Below are 23,011 nucleotides of genomic sequence, written 5' to 3' on the forward strand. Positions count from 1 at the left end.
CCTGGAAGGCTGTGGAAAAGCACCCATGAAGTGCAGGGACAGGCACAGTAATGAAAAAATAACTTCTGAAAGGGAGGTTGAATGGGTGACAGAAAATATTTCCATGTGAAAACGAAAAATGGAAAAGACTGGAGGAATCTTAGTGTGTACAAACAGTGAGTGAAAAAATAATAGACAAGAAGCACACCATGGCAATAAAGCAAGGTCAGTCGTCAGGTTAATGTGTTTTTTGTTTTGTTTTGTTTTCAAAGAATATTAAAACAGAATGTGTTTCCTTTTATTTTTTATTTTCATTCAAAGGTCTTGAGAGAGCAGTCATTTAAATCTGAAATTCATTTAGAAAAGCTTTAATCATTAAAATGGGCAAGGCATCTCCAGAAGGCACAGCTGGCATTAAAAGATTAGGAGGATCCAGAAAGCTATTTATCTGGACAAAATAATGTTCCTGTTAATGTGTACAGCACTAATGTAATGACCATGGTTAGAAATAAACAACAGTCATGCCACTGGGCATACACCCAGTGCTGGTGGGGATAGCCCTGCAGGTGTGCTAGTCACAGTGTGCACATTCCCCACGTGCATCCGCAGTGCACAAATGTATATATCTGTACACACTTAAAGTTCGGTGGTTATGCTGGAAAGTCTGGCTCTAGGCTGGATACGCAAAATTTCACATCTAATTGTCTTTAGAGGTGAGCTCTGATGAGAATTTTTATTAAAATTTCATTGTGAAATTAAATGGAGTTCACAGTCTGGGCAAGGCCACGTTCTAAGCCTTAAAGAACCTAAAAGCAGCATATTATTATTTTTTGGTGTGTGTCGGGTGTTTGGAACAATTCAGAGATCCTTTGAGTAATCTACAGATTCACCATTAGTAACACTGAAAATATTTCAGTGTTCTGGAAAAAAAAAAACTCACTGCAAGAGAACTTCTTCTAGGAAGTTGAATAAAAGGTAATGAAATCAGCCTCAATCACTTCTTAAGTTCAGCAGCAGCAGACAAATACACCTGAATGCTACAGTCCCATGTAAAATGTTTTGAGGTCACTGTATTAAAGGTGCTGGAACTTTTATTTTGGCAGAACAAAATATCACAAAACCTGGAGCACTACTGGCAACAACCATCAAGCTTTACCTTACATGAAAATGTAACTAAGATGTAAGTCCTTTTACTTAAGGCTTCATTTTACCTGTGCAAGAAATGATGTAGAAATAACCAATATGCTGATAGAATGCCCTTTAAAAACTCAGTTTCTCTGGACTGGGGATTTTAGCTTACTTTCATTTTACAGGGTATCTCGACTTTGTAGGGAACAGCACTTTTTGAAAGCCTGAAACCCTGAGAGGTGGCTGGTGGTGTGTGTGTTGAGTTCTTACACCAAATTGATGTCTTTGCAATATCCATTGCAATCTAAGCAGAAAACGTACAAAAGGTACCACATAGGTATGTTTAGGAACAGTCCTTGCTGCAAGGGCACAGTGATGGCTTATGGTGCACCAGGACCACCGGGGCCTTCTCTGCAAAGCTCATTTTGAGAAAGTTGGCCCCAGGCTGTATGGGTACTCGTGGTTATTCCTCCCCAGCTGTGAGCCTGGACAGGTGCCCTTCTTTGAGACGCCTGGTTACTGGTTCCTCTGCCCTGCTGAGGTCCCTCTCAATGGCAGCGACCATCTGAAGGCCCAACCACGCCGCCCCGTTTTGCACAACCTGCAAGGCTGCGCTCCCTCCTGTTGTCCAGAGCATCCCAGGACCCCCCCTTGGGAAGCACCACGAGTGACTGGCCTCCGCCTGGGTGATGGCTGCCACTTGTCACAGCTCTGAGCTCAGTGCAGCCAATCTTCGAGCCGCCTCACACCCGCTCACCTCAGCCTGCACGGCATCGCTGTGCCTAGGAGTACGCTGTGGGTGATGGCATCAAGGTAAGGTCAAGGTAAGCAACAGCCACGTGATTTCTCTTTTCATACATCCCTGCTGACTGCTCCCAGTCACCTTCCTACCCTTAGTGTTTTCAGCGTGGCTTCCAGGAGGCCATGCTCCACTACTTTTCCCAGGTGAGGCTGGCTGGCCTCTGGCTCCCGAGGCCCTTCTGTCTTCCAGGCCTCAGCAGCCTCCCCTTGCTGCCGTGTCCTCCATGAGCAGATGCAGAGTGGCCCCACCGCGACCTCAGCCAGCTGCCTCAGCACACGTGGGTGCATCCCAACGGGTCCCAGGTGCTCCTGTCTGTCCTCTGTGTTTAAATGTTCCCCGTCCCAGTCCTGCACCGCGGTCAGCCTGCCTCCAGACAATCCCCTGCTCTCGAGGATCTGCAATTCCTGAGACTGGGCTCGCCATGAAGACCAAGAAGGTGGCTCTGGATGCTACTGGGACGCCTTTTCATTGTCCTTTGTCCCCAGATCCCCTGCCCCACGCAGGTGTGCGGCGGGTTGAAGTTCATATTCCATTTCAGTACCACGTCAATAAGCTGCAGCGCAGAAAAAGCCCCACCAAATCCATTTCAACAGAGACGAATCAGAATATTTTGCAGAGCAACCAGTGTGTAACAGCTGAATTGGACAATTATTTGCTTATATGTTTTGCTTTATTTGTATGAATAAAATAAAACAAACAATACGGGTCTTAATGCAGGCTTCTTGCATCTATAAGCATTTCTGCTGCCTCTTCCATGAAGAAAGCACTCCTGGGAGCGTTTGCCATTTCTTCGTGGAAGAAGAGATTGTGTAAATATTTCTCAGAAAAAGAAAGAACTTCTTTGACCTTCATCTAATTAAAAAAAAAAAAAAAAAAAAGGAAGAAACAAAGAAATCAAGCAAGACAAATTAAATTAAGTAATCCTACTGGTTGTCCTATGGAAGAAATTTTCTCATCTATTTATTCATGAAGAAAAGTGCTTTCCCTAGGCAGACAATTCAGTGTCAGAAAAAAACGCTAGATGAGGCAAAATGTTGTAGAAATTATTATTTTTTTAATATACAGTCCAGTTCCTGTCACTTGTGGTGCATGAAATAAGACCCCAGCAATGTCTCTGCAATGCCGCTAGCCAGCCAAACAATTTGGGATCGGTCCCTCACCAGTGTTTTATTCTTCAGCAAACTTTACCAGTAAAAACTTGTTCATCTCTTTTAGGAGAAATCACACCCCAAAAATCTGACTTTATTTTACCTCTTGGACACTGGGAATGACTTTTAGGACTGGTACGTTGTCATGTTAGTACCACAGCTACAGAGATTGTTGGGCTGCTTTTGTGGTGTGTTGTGTTTTTGTGTTTTTTTTTTTCCCTGAAAAAATCTCCGCATGCAGTACGCGCAACCTCCTCACCTCCCAGCCCTGCAGAACCTTCTTCGCAGATTTTAATTAGGTTTTAATTAGAAATGCAGTCCCTCATTGTCCCTACTTCTGGTCCTGCAGAGCGGCTGGGGGCTGGCAGCCAGGCCGCAGGCTGGGGGCAATTCCCCCTGCCCAGCCCCAGGCCAGGCGCTCGATGGTGGCAAGGGGGAAAAGAGCTTTAGCCAGGCTGAGCGTGCAGCCAAACTGCATGGGGGTGTCCTTAAGGAAACAAACAAAAAACAAACCAGGAGCTGTGAACGTTGAGTTAAAAAGCCCCCCTCTCCGTAAGCCTTCAAACTACAGATGAGTTACTACCCGAACCAGATTTCGGAGCGCTCATCTCCGCACCAAGCCAGGGGCTTTCTATCAGGGTAATCACAGGCTGTGCTGGGCGTTTGATCTCAGCAGTGCTGAACTTCACAGGAAACATGTCAGAGGCACGAAACCCTGAGGCATCAGACTACGCCTGATGAAAAAGAAAATCCTTTGACTTGCCTGGTCTCTCAGATGCCTAGAAGAATAATTAAGGCAGAAAGATGCTTTCTAGATAAAAACCATAGCTCATTACTGCCTATAAAGGAGATGGATAGTAGAAATAATAATCGCATAAAGGTATTTTTGAGCTCCTCTAAGTTCCCCGGAGTTCAAGGGAAGGCTCTGGTTGTTCCAAGGAATTAAGCATTCTTTTTTTGTCACACAGATTGGTGCAGGTAATAATCCCCACACAGCTACTGTCACGTTAGCTCTTCCTCCAACAGCAGGCCAAGCTCGTACCTCAGCTGCTGATAGACATCTGCACACAGCTACACATACGCTGGCGTGCAAGCACATTTATATATTCAATCACAGCAATTTGTTCTTATGAAATGTATGGCATATTTAAATCAACTTTGAAAGGTGTTTAAGGTGGCTGGGAGTAAGCGACACAAAGCTACATGGGGCAACAAGAGCCAACAAGGGCAAAGCAACCAAAGGCTGGCCGAGCCTGATCTTTCTGATTTGACAGCACGGTTGTGAGTCAAATGAATAAAATTATCCTCAGTTTTACCCCTGGAGATGCCCAGGAGTGCCTGCTTTACAGGTATTCCCTTGTGGATGCTTTAGCAATTCAGGTGCAATGCTGAGAACATAAACATTGCTCCACTTCACATTTCCACTCCTTGTCCTCCACCTGTAATCATTTGCCACATCCCACACTGGGTGTAAGCCACACTATTTTCAACACGACCGTGAGCTGCTTTGCAGGACTAATGGCTTGAGATGAAAAACCTGCACGGAAGCCCCCAGGTGCCACAGGGCGCCAGCTCTGGGCTCTCTGCTCCTCTGCGTTCATCCCGGGTCTCATTCTTACAACCCATCGCTCCTGGCGCGGGGCTGGCGCTTTGCTCCTTGCACAGCAGCTGTTGCTTTAATGCAGCACCACTGCTCGCCTGCACAAAAACCTGCTCCTGCACAGAGCAGCCCACCTGTGGTCCAAAGGGCAAAAACTAAAGTAACTCACTTGTTCCTGATGATGCTTTCCCCTAATAGCAACACCAATAACGGGAGGTTTGTCTTTGCTCACTAATTTCCTCATTGATAAACGAATTTCTCTCCTGCTAATCACAGTCCCTGAAATAGCTCAGCATTTTTAAAGCCATAGCAGTGCCCCGTGCCATGTTGTACATTTCTAAGTTGGGCTGGCGAAGTTGCCTTTCTTTCCCCACTGCCTGAGATTAATGCTCCCTCAGCTGGGAGGCGAGCTGAGAAGAAATCCTTGAGGCATCTCTAAGGGTGCACTTTCAGTTTCTGACAGCAGGGACTACCTCCTTCAACTTCTAGGCCAAGTTGTTCATTTTAGAGCTGGCCTCATGGCAGAGGTGTCTGCGGGACGTTCCCACCTCCAGCAGTAAGTTACACACAAATCCTTTGTCTGCAGGGATGGGAATCAGAAGCCCGATGCACCACTAAAACCACCCAGAGAGCTGACACTGTCTCAAGCAAGAGACGAAAGCTGCTCGAAGCAGGAGCTGTACATGCCGAGAAGCTTGGCCTAGGCCATCTGCAGTGGTGAGGGCTTCACCCCGGCTGAACTCTGCAACAAGAGGCAGCGATTCTGCTGCTTTCAGCTGTGGGGCTGCTCGTGTCTCTTCATTAACCGAGCGGGAAGCCAAGCCCTGGTTGTGGTGAGGCAGACACAGCACCCAGATGTGGAAGAACACAAAGTACAGTCTGAACTTTGAAGAATAAGCCAGAAGACAGCGATGCTGCAATACACAAAAAGTTTATTTTTAAGTTTGTCTTTTCTGAAGGCAAAATATAATAGAACCTAACATCAATGTATTTTGTACAACAAAACAGTTTTCATATGAGAACAGACAATCCATGAAGAGTTTTTAAGTCTTAGAACTGCTTCCCTTTTTATCATGCTTTCTTGTGGTCAACAAAAAGTTGGCACAGAAGACGTCATGGCAGTCAGTCCGCGGGTGTGCTCCCTCAGATCCTCGTCAGCTGGTGCCACAGGCTGGAGGGCAGGATGCTTTCCACTTTTTCCATCACGAAATTTAAAGGGGCAAAGAGGGTGCTGAGAAACTGCAAAAAAACAGATACATGTTCAGGGCAAAATCCAGGACACGATACGCATCAGGAGAAAGCTGTCCGACGTGACAAACTCTCGCTGCTTGCTTCTGTAAAACTCTCTGGCATTATAGAAATGAAGCAATTCACGCATAAAGCCTTTCTGCCAAATTCTGAGCCTTACATGTGTACAGATTTCTGGATTTTGCAGTCAGGCAAGGAAGAGCCCCATTTCTACAAAGATCAAAGTGATGAACTACAGAAGTTTCCACAAGTCTAACATCCTGGACCAAGGCACACAATGAAGCCACTAAAAGCTCAAACCAAATCCTACTGAAGTGAAATAGGCTTCATTGCACTGATTTTATTTACAACTACTTAATAATACAATTATTTATTTTATTTCATTTTACACTTATTTCAAATTACACTAATTTTAACTCATCTTTGCACATCCCATGGAGGTATTCTGGAGCCCTACACATGTGTGAGAGAATCCCACGATGTGCAGAGTCGGCTGCCTCGAGACTCTGAGCCCTGTGCCTTCTCACCGTTTTGGCTGATGCGACTTTGCCAGAAACAAACAGCTCTGAGTGGAACTGAGCAGCACGGAGCTGCACCAGATTTGTGTTTCAGTTACTGCTGCGCAGTCAGCACAAGGCACAAACTCTGCTTACTACCCCGGCGTGTCTATTCAGTCTCCTTCGGAGGTCAGTGTTAAAGCCGATCTGGTGCTGGATGTGTTCTCCTTTTGCCCGTAAGAAGTCTCTCTCCTGACAAAACGAGGGCATCAGACAATACATGACACACAAACACTCTTTTTAATGTTCTGAATTCAGTCCATGCATTTTAAAGGCAACAGGGAGCACTGAAACTCGTTTTTCCCTTCTTGGACACATTTGCATACAATGCACACCCTGTATCACCGTCAACTTGTGCCTCATGGAAGAATCAGGTAGGGCCATTGCTGGTATAGAGATTTTGTCACAAGCACAGGTCAGAGAAGAAGCCTTTCCTACCTGCAGCCGAACAGAGTGTTGCAGCTGTAGCGCTACATACCAGCTGTCAAGCTATTGGCATGAATCAAAGCTGGATGAACGCAGCGCTGACCTCCCTCATCTCAGAGTTTGCCATTCCTGCTCCCAGTGGCTCGCCCAAGTGCAACCATTCCCCTGGTTAAGCTGGGAACTGTTCCAACACATCCCGTAAATTTTGAAGCATGCAAAAAGCTCATCAGAGGCCAACTTCTGCTCTTTGTGCAGCACTTCATCTAAGTGGTAGTCTTGCACCAGCACACGTACGTGGATAACACTCAGCTTTGTGACCAGTGCTAATTGCCTACTTGTTAAATCAATTAAGCCTCATTTGCCTGATGGTAAGTTTTATTGTAATTCACAGATTTTGTGTTCCTGAAGTAGTCGATTACATCCCGTAACAAAGATTCTGGAGCAGAGATGAGCTACGTCTTTTCCACCTGGCAAATCAGCTGGTTTACAAAGGATAACTGAATTCATGGCTACCAAAGCCTGGCTCCACTGAAGTCCGAGCAAAACCCCTGCTGACAGCAAGTGGTTCAGGATGCCACCTCTCTTTTCTTCGAGCCCACGTAAATGGGGTGCGCTGAGGCTGTCCCAGGGGCGATCTTAAAGTCTCCTCTCCTTCTAAAGTGCTGATGTTTGCCTCCTGCCTTCTCCTTGCTAACCCCTGCTCTGCCACGATATTCTTGCTCACCAGGCACAAGCAGCCCGTCTCTCACAGAGCCAGCTAAAACCCTGACCCCACAGCTCAGTTTCTCTTCTCACAGGTAACAAAGAACCCATTTCCTGGCCCTGAAAGTTGCAGGACACAAAGGGCTCCTCTCAGCTGACAGCATGGTTGGTGCAAGGCCTGGTAGCCAGCCACCAGGCTGCTGGAGCAGGGCATGGTGTGAGGCCCTTGGAAAACTGGTGCTCCTGTGCTCCTGCCCTCCAGCAGCTCTGGCAGCTGCCTATCCGGCTGGTTTGCCACCCAGGAGGGCTCAGTCTGCATCACACATTTTTGTTTTAATGTTTTTTGCTCTTCCCTTCGGTCCTACCTTTTCTTTCCCCACACAGAACAGAAAACCCAGGAATTTGAGGTGGCAGAGCTGGCGATGGGAGACCTGTAAAAGTTTGCTATCGTTGTTTTGTACTTTAAAGGACAGCAAATGGCCTGGCTATTTCAAAGCTGGCAGAAGTGGATTTCCAGGCCCACCTTCTGAATACTGTCTGATAAAACAGATGTGGAAAAGCATCTTTTTAAGCTTTTCCACGGCATAGCCAGTATCTGCATGAAGGAACTGACCCTGTGATCTGACCACACGTTCCCTACCTCAGCGGCTATAGGGGTCCAAGCAGATGAGAGATTTCCCTGTGCAAACCTGCTTGCTGAGCTGAGGTCTCATCCATCATACAAGAAATACTGAGACTGGCCAGGCCGGTGATCCCAGGCAAACAAAGGAATCAAATCAAAGACAAGTTAGTCCTGCTGAAGTTTCACTCATCTTAGCAATTCGGTGTGACGTAACTAGGCACTGCACTGCTAGACACTTGACTTGATGCATTACATACTGATTCCCTTGTTAATACTTCTCTCAGTTTTAAGACACGTTCTTATTGCTGCCATGTTATGAAGGAGCTGTATTTAGATATTGTTATATTTCTGCATGACGATGAAGACTTTCAAACGCATTTACACTGCGCAATTCCATCCAAGCCATGCAATCAGGAATTTGTTTTGCTTGTATTCATGTCCAAAATCATGTATTCAACCTCCAAAAGCCTCATTAGAAAGTCTAGCAAAAACTAAAAGCATAAGCTAGGAATGTGCTTCTCCTAACCAAGCAAAAATGCTCAGAGCTGTTGTCACTTTCAAGTTACTTATGCTCAGGCTGACAAAACACTCGAATGGGAGAACTGGATTCTTCTCATTTCTGCATGGGAAGAGCCAGGCCTACTTCCAGGTGCAACCTGACCAACTTGGCTGGATGCATTGGGAATATCTGCACTTGCTGCTCACCTGGCAGGCAGCACTCAGAGCAAGTTGTGGCTCCAAAACACGGGGTGCACTGATGGGGTTTGGTGAACTCCTGTGAGCCTTTGTCAACGTCCGAGAAGAGGAAAACAGCTTTAAAATGCCTTGGACTTCTGCATCCAGTGGTGTAACACAGGCTGCTCAAAGGCACTGCCACAGAGGCACAGCCTCACACAGGGAGGTCCTCAGCACTCAGGGGCTTTCTCTGCCTTGGGGAGTCTGTCACTGCCGGATTCATACCTGTGGTCCTAGGACAGCCAGCTAGCTGACGTGGGGGTCTTTCCATGAGAAAAACAGTTTTCTCTAAGTACAGATGATCAAGACTTCTGTGCAAATTGAATTTTACCTTGAAATTGTATGGACATGCCTAGTACCACTGGATTTAGTTCCCATTGTAACCAGCATTTCTCCTTTAGCTCTGCAAACAACAGAATCCGTGAGGCCTGGTCTCACCATGCATGTGGACTCCCACCTTTAGTAATGCCTCAGAACTCAGGTGGCAACCCCTCCTGGTGGTACCACTCTTCCTCTTTCAGCCAGATGCCCATTTTCACAAAATTGTGCCAGAACACCACATCTTTGGGACCCCCACGTCAGATTTGACCATAACTGACCAACTGGCCAGCAGTTAGTAGAATGGATGGAACAGATGGGGTTAGAAAATGTCACTTCTGTGATTTATTTCCTTTGCTCTCTCTCCTTCTTCCTTCCCTCTTGACATACAAGATTAAATGCTGTTATTAACACAGTTCGCACCTAGATTTGTTGCAGACTAATTCATGAAATGGAGTAGATATCCACATATGGGGTGGTCTCCACAGGTTTTTCACAAATCTGTATGTATGCCAAATCAGTCTGGAGTGCCAGGACAGTGAGAGCGTGTGGGTTAACGGGCTATGGGAGAAGTGCAACAAGATGCTTCCTGGAGAACAGGTCAAAGCCAATTCCCAACGCCCACTCATGCTAACTTAGTTAGTGTTTGTGAAATACAACAAATATCGACTTACAGTAACATAAGCCTGGGCTGTGATGATGATATTACATCTGTGAAACGCTTTTGGGACTGGGAGGCATGGAGAAAGAATAATCTTGTCCCATTAAACCACAGTTTCGTGCTGTTTGTAACAGAACACAAGGCAATGAGCACTGACCATGCAGGCGTAGGTAACTCAATGCATGTAGCTACAGCAACAGTCAACACATCCATCTTTGAGTTATTTATGAAACTATCTTCCCTAAAACTGAAAGGGACAAGCTATGGCTGGTCAACCTTTTCTTTTCTGTCCTGACACAGCCACATTTCAAAGAGATGGCTGCCGTGATTTTCTTCAGTCCCGTATACCTGAGCTACTTCTCCCAGAGGAGATACCAGAACGAGCCGTCTGAAGCAAAGCCTTTTTGTGAGTCACTGAGGGAACGTCACAGGCCTGGATTCTGCCCTTCCTATGTACAACACGAGCTGTGGTGTCTGTTCTATTAGTTTAACACCAACGGCAGCTGCACTTACACATCAAGGAAGCAGATCCTTCTAGAGAGACTCCGCTCCCCAAATGGCCTTGAAGCCTGGAGGCTCCACAAAACTGAGAAACAATTACTAACATCACCATTAAACTTCTGATGTTTCTGTCCGATTGCACTCAGTAACCACAGCCAGGTGAGTTAAGCTCACACAAACACGCTACCAATTTTCTCCAGCTCCAGCAGCTCACTGCCTGCAGTGGGCACACTCAGTGCAAAACCTCATCGTGCCGCATGCTTGACATCCGCCCTTTGTTGAGGATACAGGGCTGACGAGCACAGGGACAAGTCTAACAGGGACAGATTTCATCTCATTAACTGGCAGCATCAGAAAACTGAAGATGACACCGAAAGAGCCCCCAAACAAGGGTCACACATTGCAAAGACGGAATGGAAAAACAAACAAAAACGCTTAACAAAGAAGCTTCGGAACATATGCCTGAGCTGCACAATTACTGTCCACCAAATAGAAACAAGAGAAAAGAATAGCATTTCAGATAGTCTTCAGCACTTTTTACTGATAGAAGTGGTATCTTTTGCTACAGCTTAACTTATTGTCTGTCTTCTAGAACTAATGAAGCAAAATTATTGACGCTAGAGCCATTGCTGTACCAGACATCCATCACTCACAAGCCTTGTGGAAGACCTGGTTCACTTGCAAAGGGAGCTTGAGAAAGTATTTGCAGTCTGGAATTTGACAAAGCCATTCAGCCTAGTTTTCTTCACCCCTGACCCCTCAAAGTCAAAAGCAACAAAGCCACAACACCCACATCAGGTATAAATATATTTGAGAAAACATATTCTTACAGAGGATAGCCAGCATTTCCTGGAAGAGCACACAGTTTTTTGATCATCTTGGAACTGTTCTGGAATGTGTGTTTTGTTGTTGTTGTTGTTGTTGTTTGTTTGTTTGTTTTCATATCCTAGAACACCAGAACAATGATGTTCTTGGCTTTGAAATGAAAAAAAAGTATGTGAACAGTTCGTGGCCTTTCCCCCTCAGCCTCCAACTCTTATTAATCCTTAGTGGGTTACAGAAGCAGAATTAGCACAGACTTCCCTGGATACAGTTAAGAGAAGTTATGAGGGAAACACTGATGATACTTGTTTCATGGGGAAAGAACAGAGAAATTTCCCCTCGTTAACAGCAGACTGCTTCTGCTCATTCTAAGAGTTTTCATTGCACTGGGAAGCATGGTGCAGTCATTAATGGCTCTACACTAAAAAGAGGAGTTCTGCAAACCATAATTAGTTTATTTTATTGGATTATGTACATGAACACAGATATTACGTTGTCCAACCGAGACCTTTTTTGGCAAAATCACAAGAGATGTAACCTAACCAAAGAGCCATGTAAACCCAAGAAGACAGTAGTGTGTTTCACTGATTAAAACCCTTAGGAGTTGTTCAATGTCCCTGCTCAGACATCTCGTGATGTTTTATTTATATTAGTGAATGTGTAGATGTTTAATGCTCAGCAATATTTCTCTCAGCTCTTCCTGTATCTGTGTCTTTAGTTACCAGAAGAGAGCAGCAGCAGGGAATACTCACAGCTTTTGCGAAGACCCCCATAAGCTCTGGGAACTGATGTGTCAAGAGGGCTAGCATGGCTGTGAAAGAACAGAGTCCAGCAGTGAAGAGGATGAAGAAGGGAAGCTCTTTCTTGGGGTAAACTGAAACTTCATGAAATGCTGTAGAAAACAAGAGGGAAGGAGAGGGCATTGAATGTAAAAACAAACAACATTCTTACATGGTTTTAAACAGTCATAGACACCCAAAGACGCTTTTGAAGAAAGAAACATACAGAAGATCTGAAACATCTTAGGCCAATGCTATTGTGTCAGCTGTCTTATTGCCAAGTAATTCTGATCTCAAGATCCTATCTACCTTACTCTGACCTACCTAAAAAACTACTTTTGCCTTCCTTATGTCAGAGCTAGCTGCAATGCAACTATGCAACCACTAACCCCAGTGGTTACTAACCTACAAATAAAATGGCCATTTTTTTCTGCAGACCACTGACTAGCCATATGGCTGCATGTTTGCTAATGCTGATAAACACTGGGTGCAGAAACGTGCACCTGGGAGCAGCAGTGGGAGCAGTCTTTCAGCAGCCGCATGGTTGTGGATTGGTGTAAGCAGGTTGTAAAACCACCTTCATTGTAACAGTAAATTCTGGGGGTTACATGTGCAGAACCAAGAAATGCTATCCTAATTGTAGGACACACAAACACATATTTTCAATTCCCAATTTTCACAATTCTTTGTATCCTTGTAACAATGCAACAGCTTTTGAAAGTTTTGAAAAATGAACTTTAACAGTGAAATTTTAACCTATTTGTTAGTATATACTAAAAGGAATGCAAGAATTTCCTTGACTCTGGTTATTAAAAAATTGCTCACTGGGCTTTGGAGGAAGCAGCACAGACAATAATTACAGGGTCGGAGGAGGACAAGCAGCACTCTACTAGAAGATTATATTCCTTAAACCTTTATGGTGGCTCTGATTCAAGGTGAAAATCTGTCTGGGTTGGCAAAACGTTTGGTGAACTCTTGTCTGACTGCTTCACTCATTCACTCCATGGTTTGGAGTTACAACCAAGATACATGCAAACTTCGAAATATTTTTTTCTGATACAAGACCAACCTCAAAGCTTCCCGTATACCGAAATCCCCTGACTATTTATATGCACACAAGACATTACTCTTCCATTTTGCCTACTTTCTTCGCTTCAGTGATCAGGTCTCATCTCACCATATGTGCAGGCAACATAAGCTCAGGGCAATCCAGCAGCATGGCAGAGCAATATGACTGAGCTCCTCCAGGGTGGAGTGCTTTCCAATACAAACAGTAGGAATTCTTAAGATTTTAAATTTAAATATTATAAACCAAAACCATGTTTAATTTAGGGGTTTTGTATTATTATTAAAAAAAAAAACAACACATAATTTGCAATTTTTATGTCGACAATTTCTGGTGTGCAGTTGTTTGCACGTGCCTTTGACACGGCCTCAAACTTCTTTTTCTTGTGTGTTATCAAGTCATGGCTAAAGTTATGCGATCGGTATTTTTAATTGGAATAGCCTCTCAGATCTCAGTGCTCTGGTATCACTCCAGCTGACTCTCCTTTGAATCGCAAGCAATTAAAGGGTGTGGACAGGTACGACAAACCGCTTTAACCCATCTGTGTCTGTCACAGTACATTAAACCCTTCCCTACTCAAAACCAAGAGATTTTGCAGTGAAATGCATTTCCCATAACTGCAGGAACAACACATGACTATCCGAGTATGTTGTTAAGGAGTCCCTTGCTTCTAACATCTGACAGGAAAAAATCATTGTGCATCTAGAACGAGAGTGCTGAACTATTCTGCATGACTTTGTCATTCCTGCATCTCCTGACACTCCACCCTCCCCAGTTCAGTATCCCTCCGAGTAAAGCATGCAGAGCACTCAAAGAGGTGTTGTTATAATTAGGGTGATTCTAATGGGGTGGGGAGATACTGTCGGTTGCCAAGGATTTCTGTGTAATATCAGTGAGAATGCGCTGTGAAGGGGAGCCTCACAGTGAGCGTACTGTAGCCATCTTATTCTCACCTCATGTTTACCCAGGCTCATTAAAAGTGGTGATACATTTTTTAGCCCAAAGGAGAGAGGTCATGAATGAAAGACTACAAAGAGCACAAATGCCCTCAAAAGCAGCATTCCCTCAAAACCAGCATTCCCAGCAGAAGCAGGCTGAGTTTTACTTTTTTCAAAGATTTCTCTTTATTGCTTCATCCGAATAGAGACAGTGAGAGAGGATCTCCTTCCTCAGATCAACCTGTGTTTGTCTCCTCTGCACTTGTGCGTGTCCCATGTGTGCTCACAGATCCCACTGCCTTTGGTGAGAAAACATGTGGGACCGAAGCCTAACTGTATACAAGGCTGGCTGCTTCAGCTCTTCCTCTGCATTCTTGTGCTCCCCTGCACGCGCCGCAAGCAGTCCCGTTTGCTTGTTCTAAAACTCTTCCCCAGGGCTGGATCTGTCTTTATAGCTGTATCTTGCAGAGCACTGGGAACACTGCTGGCACTTAGCTAATACATACCATAAACATATATGATAAATGACTGAGATATTTTCACATCAATCTCTTTATAATAGCACACACATCATTACATGAAGAAAACCCTTTCTTGTTATTTTGGACGGCTTTTCAGAAAACGTCAAAATAACCTGTCAGAATAACAGCTGCATTAATGATCCAGCCGTCCTCAGGCAGGTTTGATCTTGCCTTGGAATTAAGTAGCTAGTGTGTCTGCACAAGACTAACACGGCTGTGCAACTGTGCTCTTGGTTTGATGTGTTGTTATCCTAGATAAAAGATCAGACATATTTTCCACTGTCTTGGCAAGAGAGAAGCAGCGAGATCTAACAGATTTATATCTCCTCAGTAATCTCACTCCCTATCTCCATGCTGTTGACAACAATAAAGATAGCTAATCATCATGAACTATGGCTAGGAACTGCCTTTTAAACAATCAAGTGAGCTCCAGAGACTTGCTGTCAACTGCTTACTCCAATCCAGCACATTCAATTTAAAGAGCATCAGTAGCAATCGGTATGGTGAGACTCACGTAAACACTTCTTTGATGCCAACAATAAGAAAAGTGCAACGTACATGGTAGTAGTTCTCTATCTGCAGTTTCTGTACAAATAGGGTAAGGGTAGAAAAGATGTCCTTTTTCCAGTGGATAGGGGATCATTCTGAAAGCTGGAAAGAAAACAACACCATGCATGAATTACCATGAGCGTGGCAGTCACCAAAGACATTTAACTCCATTGACAATTTTGAAAAACAAACACAGAAAAAGTAAAATGTTTATATGTGGTTACAAACAGTTTATATATTGATAAATGAAATGCCAAAATATAAATCTACACTTAGCTTTTGATACTGAAAACAGTTTACTTTTATTCTTGGGAGTGTCAAGTGAGACCATGTTGCAGCTATGTACACAAATGTTTGCACGATCATGGCCTGACATACTTTAACAATTCTATGGCCAAATTTACACATTTTGTCTTTGACTTTCATGCCCCAGAATTTTTAAATTTCAGGGAAAGAACTGTATCTGATATAACAGGTGTAGCCTGCAAAAACGACCAAACAAGCTTGTGAATTTTGGCCAATCCTTGCAATCTCTGTGCATCAGGCATACTAAAAGTTGCATGGAAAAAAACCCACTACCAGCCGCAGTGATTTACCCATCACACTCCAGCAATACAGGTAACGTGGATGAGTCAAGCCCAGAGAACCAGTTTTCCATCACAGTCACGTTTTCATTTTGTATTTGGCAATCAAAGATTAATATCGAATTATTAAAACCAGGTTCCTCAAATACATTCTTTTTAAACGCACCAGATAAAGTCAGGTTTCTGATACAAATCTTCAGGTCGTGGATAAAATAATACTTAATCCTACATGCTTTTAAATTTGAAAATAATAACGCAGAGGGAGGGAGATGGATTACTAAATCTGGCCTGTGGTGATGTCATAGGCCATCTGAGTTATGCTCATGTGGTTTATGGAAACACCAGTGCACTTGACTGAATTATAGCTCTGCAATCAATGCCTCCTTTTCCATTATCCTATATATTATTCTCACTGTTAAAATGTCATCAACGTGTTATTCTCACTGTCCCTATGAACATCAGTCACTGAAGCAATATTTTCCTCACCAGATGTCCTAGAAGCACTGTGTATTTTAGATATTAGGTGCTGCCCACCCCCACGCAATAATATTCCATTATCTCTTGCTCTAAGGCAACTGAGGAATTGGTTTAAAATACACAATACCCCAACGTTTTCAGCTGTGCACACTGCATTTGAAATAATATTAGCTGTAATTTTTGTGCAATTGTGTGTTAATTTTTGATTACGTTTAAAGCAATAGTACAGGAGTCAGAAATCCTCAAAGCAGAATAACAATTAGCCAGTGTAACTTCAGCTACTGTGGTATTTCTTCTTGTATTTGAGAGTATTTGAATATTGTTTAAAAATAAAAACATTACACATTAAATTTCAAGACTTGGAATGCAGCCATTCTGTATTACAGGTGTATGACTATCTGCATCTACATAACACACTGCTTTTTGGGAGATTACTATGATAAATCATTATAAATTTTTCTCTGTTGTCAGAAACTTCTTAAACTGAGATAGAAAGAAAAGATATTCCGTGCCCCTGCTCTTTGTAAATCAAAGACTTGTGTTTCTAAGTGTTTCTGCAAAGTAAAACTACCTATCTAATAATTATTCTCTATATGAGGAAGTGCAAAAGACTGTTGAATTACCAAGACCCTTTTCAAAAGAACCTAGAAACCTCTTCATGCAATGTATCCTCTAGGAGAAGTCCTAGTATGATTTTCTTTAATGTCAGAACATGATCTGCATCAGGAGACAACGAATTTGAATCTCAACCTCAGTAGCACTATTAAGAAGAAATGCATTTGCATACAATCTTGGAATGATTCTCAGATTTTGTTGGACAGGTGGTATTCTTTCAAGGTCTTCTTAGTGTATAAAGAGTGTCTTTACGGACACAACCATGCTGTTTACTTGCAAGCTGCTTTAAAAATATCGAATTAACTATATTCTGTGTAAGATTTTACAAGCACCACTGTTATGAAGTAACATGGCAATTCCATCTGTTAGGCTATAGAATATGCAGAGGCAGAGGGACAGCATTCTTTGTTCATATGAAGTGTCTGCACTAACAGACCCACAAGGAAGGTATCAAGCAATTGAGGCCACAGAGGTCAAAAAATGGCTTGCTAGTGAGTATTTGCTGAAGGGACCAGGAAATTCAAACATCTAGTCTTGGAAGCACACTTTCCAAAATCTTGCTGCTCCTCCTTTCCTCTGGAGATTTGCATCAGTCTAAAGCCGTGAATCTCTCATCCATCTGCTATCATCATGAACTTCAGGACATATTCTGTGTTTTCCACTGATCTGATACGTACGGTGCTTCCCGACAGAGCTATTGTCTTACCTCAGAGCCAGTTAGGAGGTGTTAGACAACTGCGAGAAGGATAGAGAAACTTACTTTGAGAAACAGCAAAAACTACCATCAAGATGTCTCCATTCAAACTCGTTGTCTACACTCAGTCGGTGGAAAGCATTGGGCAGTTGGAAGCATCTCACTCTAACCTAGATGTCTAAAGCAGGTTGGAGGAACCAGCATCTATTCCCTTCCATTGATGGCAAGGGAATCTAATGACAGAAAATTCAAGTTCATTCAACAAGCTTCTGCTCTAAAAATCTGTTTATACTCATTCTTGAAAAGAAACAAACAAACAAAAAGGTTCTCTGCTGGAAAATGACAAGTTGTAGTCATGCTTCTGCTCATTTCCTGCTCTGCTATCTATCTCTGGGGCACCGAAGATTGGAGGACACAAGTGGCCTTTTTTCCTCCTGGCTCTCTGCTTCAACATGACATTCATCTGCAGCCTTGGAGACAAGGCGAAACCCAGAGTTGAAGTGACCTGAATCAGGTACTGCTCGGAGGGAGAAGAAAACCAGAATTCTTGTTCTGACACTAACTAGGAGAATTTGGGGGAAGTTGTTTTTAACTCCATGAGCCTCAACTACATACTTGCGTAACAGTGCTCCTTAGGGCTTCATTAAAGCTACGGAAATACACGTGCTTACTGTTGACAAACATCACAAGAGCATCAAAGTCAGCATGTGGCAGAGGAGCATCAGAGCTTTCAGCCCCACGTTTGTTCCCTAAGAGGCAGTCCCTTAATTTCCAGCAGTTTTAGACAACAGCCCAGGCTGTAAAGGTCTTCTGATATTAACCCTTCATACTCTTCACAGTGCCCCCAAAAAGCCAAGTAAAAATCCAATAAACCAAGCCTTGTGTGATCCTCACATGAAACAACCTTGAGTGTCTGTACAACAATGTATGTGGAGGGATGGATGTTCAATGCTTGTTACTTCAAAATCACTAACAGAAGTATTTTCCTGAAATTTTGGCTTAATATTTAAACAGATGATCAAACCTCTTCTGCCTCACCCTAAATTGCAGTAGTGTTAAGACTCTAACTGAAATCAAAAGGGCCAGTAAAGCTAAAGATGGCAGAATGGATTGCGTTGAATTTAAACAGCCACCTTCACCACGTGACCTAATATTGAATATAGACTAAGCACTCTGTAGGCACTTCAGAGCTGAAAATACCACAAAGACAACTCTGGATAACTTTTGTCAGAGGCCACCTTGATTAGGAATGACCTTATTCTCCTCAGAAGCATTCAGAAGGTGCATCCAAGCAACTAACTCAGACACTGTACTTAGTTCTGCCCATTTGTCACAGGGTTACAGCTGAAGAGTACACGTGTCTGTGTGCTTTAGCTTCCTACACACAACCTGCTAAGCTGAGGCTCCTGGGTATTTTAAGCGCACTGACAGAATTGCACAATTTCAAGACGTGACAAACACATGAATGAAAGAAAGCGAGGGCAACTGACCCCATATGGCAGGCTGTTGGTACGAAATAGTATTTAATTAACTCTATTTTCTCTGTCATGTTTCCACTGGATTTAACTTACAATTAGGCAGAGATGCTAAGGAAGCCTTTATCAAATAAAGGATGTAACAGCAACATAAATAGCTTCCTATATCCTTAAAGAATGTTACCCATACTAAGATATGGACCAGAAGTTACAATGATCTTGAGGTCTCTTCCAACCTAGAAAATTCTGTGATTCTGTGATTATTAGACTAAATTCTGGTGAAACCATTAAATCCCATGACTATCCATGCTTAAGGAAAATCTGAAAAAAGTTCTTGAGGGCCACTGCACAGTTCATCTCTCTCTGAAGTTGCTGTGCAAAATGATTTAGAGATGTTTCTTTATAGGTTACACAACAACAGTCATTAACATCTTACAGGCTAAGGTACCAATATTTCCTAATGAATTACATATTCAGCTTGCTGTGGGGGGTAATAAAGAGAGGAATCGATTCATGTAGCTAGATGGGAATGCCCCACATTGCCTTGAGGCACAGATGACTACATTTCCTAGTTGGCAGGATGACTGCAGTGCAACCAGCCTCCAGTGCCAAAAGCTGGTCTTGGAAACAGCCCCTTAAGGACTCCCCAGCCTGACAAAGCAAAAGAAGATCTATTTGGGATTCTCTCCAAAACGCTGCTCCATAATGATGGCATATAATGAGGCTTTGGGCTAAAGGACTTCTGCAAGCATCTGGAAAAGAAATACTACAGAAGGACAAACACTGAAAATAAACCACTGGGAAGAAAGCTATGACAGAGAAAGTAACAGAATGGAAGAAATCACAGGAAAAAAGCAAGCAGATAGGAGAGAGATCAACCCCCAAATGACTATGGTACAAATTACCAAACAAGGTGTTCTACACACCTAGAATTAAGGCCATTGTTTCCTCAGGAAACATATCCTGCAGATCAGGCAAGTTCAGGTCATTTAATACAGTGACTGAGACAGTAAGTCACTTTTAAGCTGTGTTTCAAGTGGTAAGTTCCTTTCTGTAGAAATTATCACAATGACAACCTCCACCTTCTCTAACAAGCCTAAGTGAGAAGAGCAAATGGAGGAAGGAAAAAACTGGTGGTATGATAACATATGAAAAGGCTGAAAGAAAGCAGAAGACAGCACTGCAGAAAAAAATGGATTGGATTACAGAAAGAAAAAATCATCATAAAAAAGGCCATAAAGGCTCTTTCTAAATGGTTGTTTTTAATTCCTTGGAACCTGAAAAGGAGACGTTAAAGACAGGATAAGATAATTTAGATGTGAAGGGGTAATATATGATCTTTGGAGATCATATACTCTAACCTCCTACTCAAAGCAAGGTCACCTTCCAAGTTAGATCCGACTGCTCAGGGCCACGTCCAGCTGAGCTCCGAGAACCTCCAGGGATGGTGATCTCACCACCTATCAGCAACCTGTTCCAATGCATCACCACTTTCATTCTGAAACTTTTTTTCTCATGTCTAGATTGAATTTCTCGTGCTGCAACTTGTGTTTATTGCCTCTCGTCTTTGTGTTGTGCCCTTCTGAGAGGACTCTGTCTCTATCTTCCATAATTTCTTTCTACTGGGTGTCCAAAGAGAGCAGCCAAATTCCCCTTACACCCACCAGAAGTCTTTCCCAAGCTGGATAAAACCAGCTCCCCCAGCGTCTTTTCCTACATCACATATTCCATCTCCCCAGGCATTCTAGTGGTCCTCCACTGGATCCACTCCAGCTTGTCAATGCAAAAAAATAAAAATAAAAATCATAAAATACTGTCTTGCTTTATACTACACATTTCAAGTATTTCAGTGCTAGTGAGGATATAACTGACCTCCAAAAATTCCGCATGCTATACTTCACAAAAATCTCTCATTTTCTCATGACATTCATTGAAAAATATTTGATTAGCTTCTTTGTAAGAAAAAGTATTACTTACTGCCTTCCCATGTACAGTGTAAGAGATTCAATGCTCCCTCTACCCTTTTCCAGTGTTGAAGATGAAAGAAAGCATATGCTATTGCTTCACTGTCCCCTCTCTTCAGAATATGTTCAGGGGGCAGAATTAAGCTTTTCATTTCTAGTAGATACTGCAATAAAAAAGCAGAGTACAATTATTTCAGGAGTAACAAAAAACACAGAAAGCTTCCTGCAATTCTACAATGCATACTGAAAGGTCTATTTCCCTAAAGCATTTTGTTTCATAAGTGTTTCATCAGATGTGTAACATCAGCAACTGCACTAGGAGATAATTACGAAATGATTCCCAAACACTAAGACACGCTGACAGATGGTTAATGTTTTGCTCTTCACTTGCAGCAGGAAGACCGTGGAGAATTTCAAACTGAGATGCCTCTCTTATCGGAGGGGAAGAAAAAAAAAAGCTCAAAGTAGAAGAGAGACTGTAATTACAAGAGCTTTTTAATTAGCAATGTTCATAACGAAATGAAGACGACATTAAGCAGTTGGATGCACATAGTCATAGGTTGCACACAGGTAGCTTTACTGCATTACCATCCACAGGGTGCTAGGTCTATAAACATGCAGGGCTGGCAGCCACCTAAGCGGCTACCAACAATTTACGAAGAAATAAGGTTTACAGAATGTAACAAATATCAGATTTCCACCCAAAAAAAAAAAAAAAAAGTACTTGATATTTAAGATTGCTACTCAAAATACTTATTGAAAATGGCATGAAAATGAGAAACACTACTAGCCAAACCCACAAACAACTCGCCCAGTTAGTGGATCCCCTCATTCCCCTGCCCAAGAGTTAGACCACTACCAGATCAGCAGACATTGCCTCAGCATTGGCGTTACTTTGTCCCAGTCAGTGGAAGGGAAATTTTTTTTTTTTGGAGTAGCAAAAATAGAGTTAAAGATGAGAAACAGACTGCAGATTTTAGATAGGGAGGACAACAGTTTGGTGAAATTAAAGAGGGTACAAAAGAAAGGTATGGACAATCACCAGCAAAGAGAGAGACAGTGTGCAGCCCCTCTACTTTAGATAGTCTCTGTGCCTATGCATTGGTTTCTGCTCTGGTTGGGAAGAAAGATGACTGCAGAATTAAGGACTGGCACGAACCGAGTGCAGGCACTTGCCAGAAGGTTGCTGTGACCCATCAAAGGTGACGGAGAGGTGTGGGTGATGGCACCCTTCTGGCTCCTGTCAAATACCAACCTCTGCAAATGGGAGACTTGCACGCTGGCTCAGTGATGCGTGAAAGAGGAACAAAAAGAGGGGGAAAGAAACAAATGACAATTCCAAATCATCCTTGGAGAAAGGAAGAGGAAAGGCCCAAGAGGAAGGAGAATCAACAGGCATGATTTCCTGGAGGGCATCCTAGAGCTAGTCATCCCTTCAGCCAGAGGACGCCTGAAAGGAGCTAGACAAACAGGTAAGGGATTGAAGAGGCCAAGGTCAAAGCAGAGAACTGGCAACACCAGGAAACAGATAAGTAATTCAAAGGGAAAGAGAAATCACACGTGTTTCTGATGCAGGTCACTATTGAAGGAGAAAAAAATGAATTAGCACTGAGAGTAACATGGGATATTGGATTTTATCTAAAGCCATTCAGAAAAATTAGAGAGCTCTGTGGAGCAGGTGGATTAGTGCAGGAAGCTGCAGCCTAGTAGGCAGGGCAGTCTGATGGGGATTGAGTGGCAGAAAGAATGGAATAAAGACCTGACAAGGGAGCTGCCGAGCTTGCAGAGATACAGGGGATGTTCTTATTTACTGCTTACGTGAATTTGTCACCCCTTTAAAAGCTCAGGTCCTACCCATTAAACAGAATGGAATATGGCTGTGTGGGACGCAGACTGCTTGCTAACTGCTCTGTTCTTTTAGAACATAAATCTCGCTTCCTTATATTTTGCAAAAATAAGATATTTAAGTATTTAAATATTTAAATCAAAGGGAAAAAAAAATGCCACTATTTGTAGGGAAAAAGAACAGGAAGGAATGTCCTATCTCTAGGAGCATTAAGACAGAAACATGCTCTTTTGATTCTTAGGTACTGCTTGTTA

General features: G+C 43.1%; 1 protein-coding gene across 3 annotated transcripts in view; it reads right to left on the reverse strand.

Moving 5' to 3' along the window:
- Nucleotides 1-5,609: 5,609 nt before the first annotated feature.
- Nucleotides 5,610-23,011, reverse strand: part of ST7 (suppression of tumorigenicity 7) — a 139,674-nt gene continuing 122,272 nt past the window's right edge. For all 3 annotated transcript variants that reach the window (XM_032197492.1, XM_032197484.1, XM_032197501.1), the window contains exons 12-15: nt 20,925-21,075; nt 15,112-15,204; nt 12,002-12,141; nt 5,610-5,896 (exon numbers count right to left, since the gene is read on the reverse strand). In XM_032197492.1, the coding sequence (XP_032053383.1) occupies nt 5,801-5,896; nt 12,002-12,141; nt 15,112-15,204; nt 20,925-21,075 (480 nt within the window). In that variant the 3' untranslated portion in view covers nt 5,610-5,800. The remainder of the gene's footprint in view (nt 5,897-12,001; nt 12,142-15,111; nt 15,205-20,924; nt 21,076-23,011) is intronic.

Source organism: Aythya fuligula, chromosome 1 (assembly GCF_009819795.1).
Source record: "Aythya fuligula isolate bAytFul2 chromosome 1, bAytFul2.pri, whole genome shotgun sequence".
NCBI lineage: Eukaryota > Metazoa > Chordata > Aves > Anseriformes > Anatidae > Aythya > Aythya fuligula.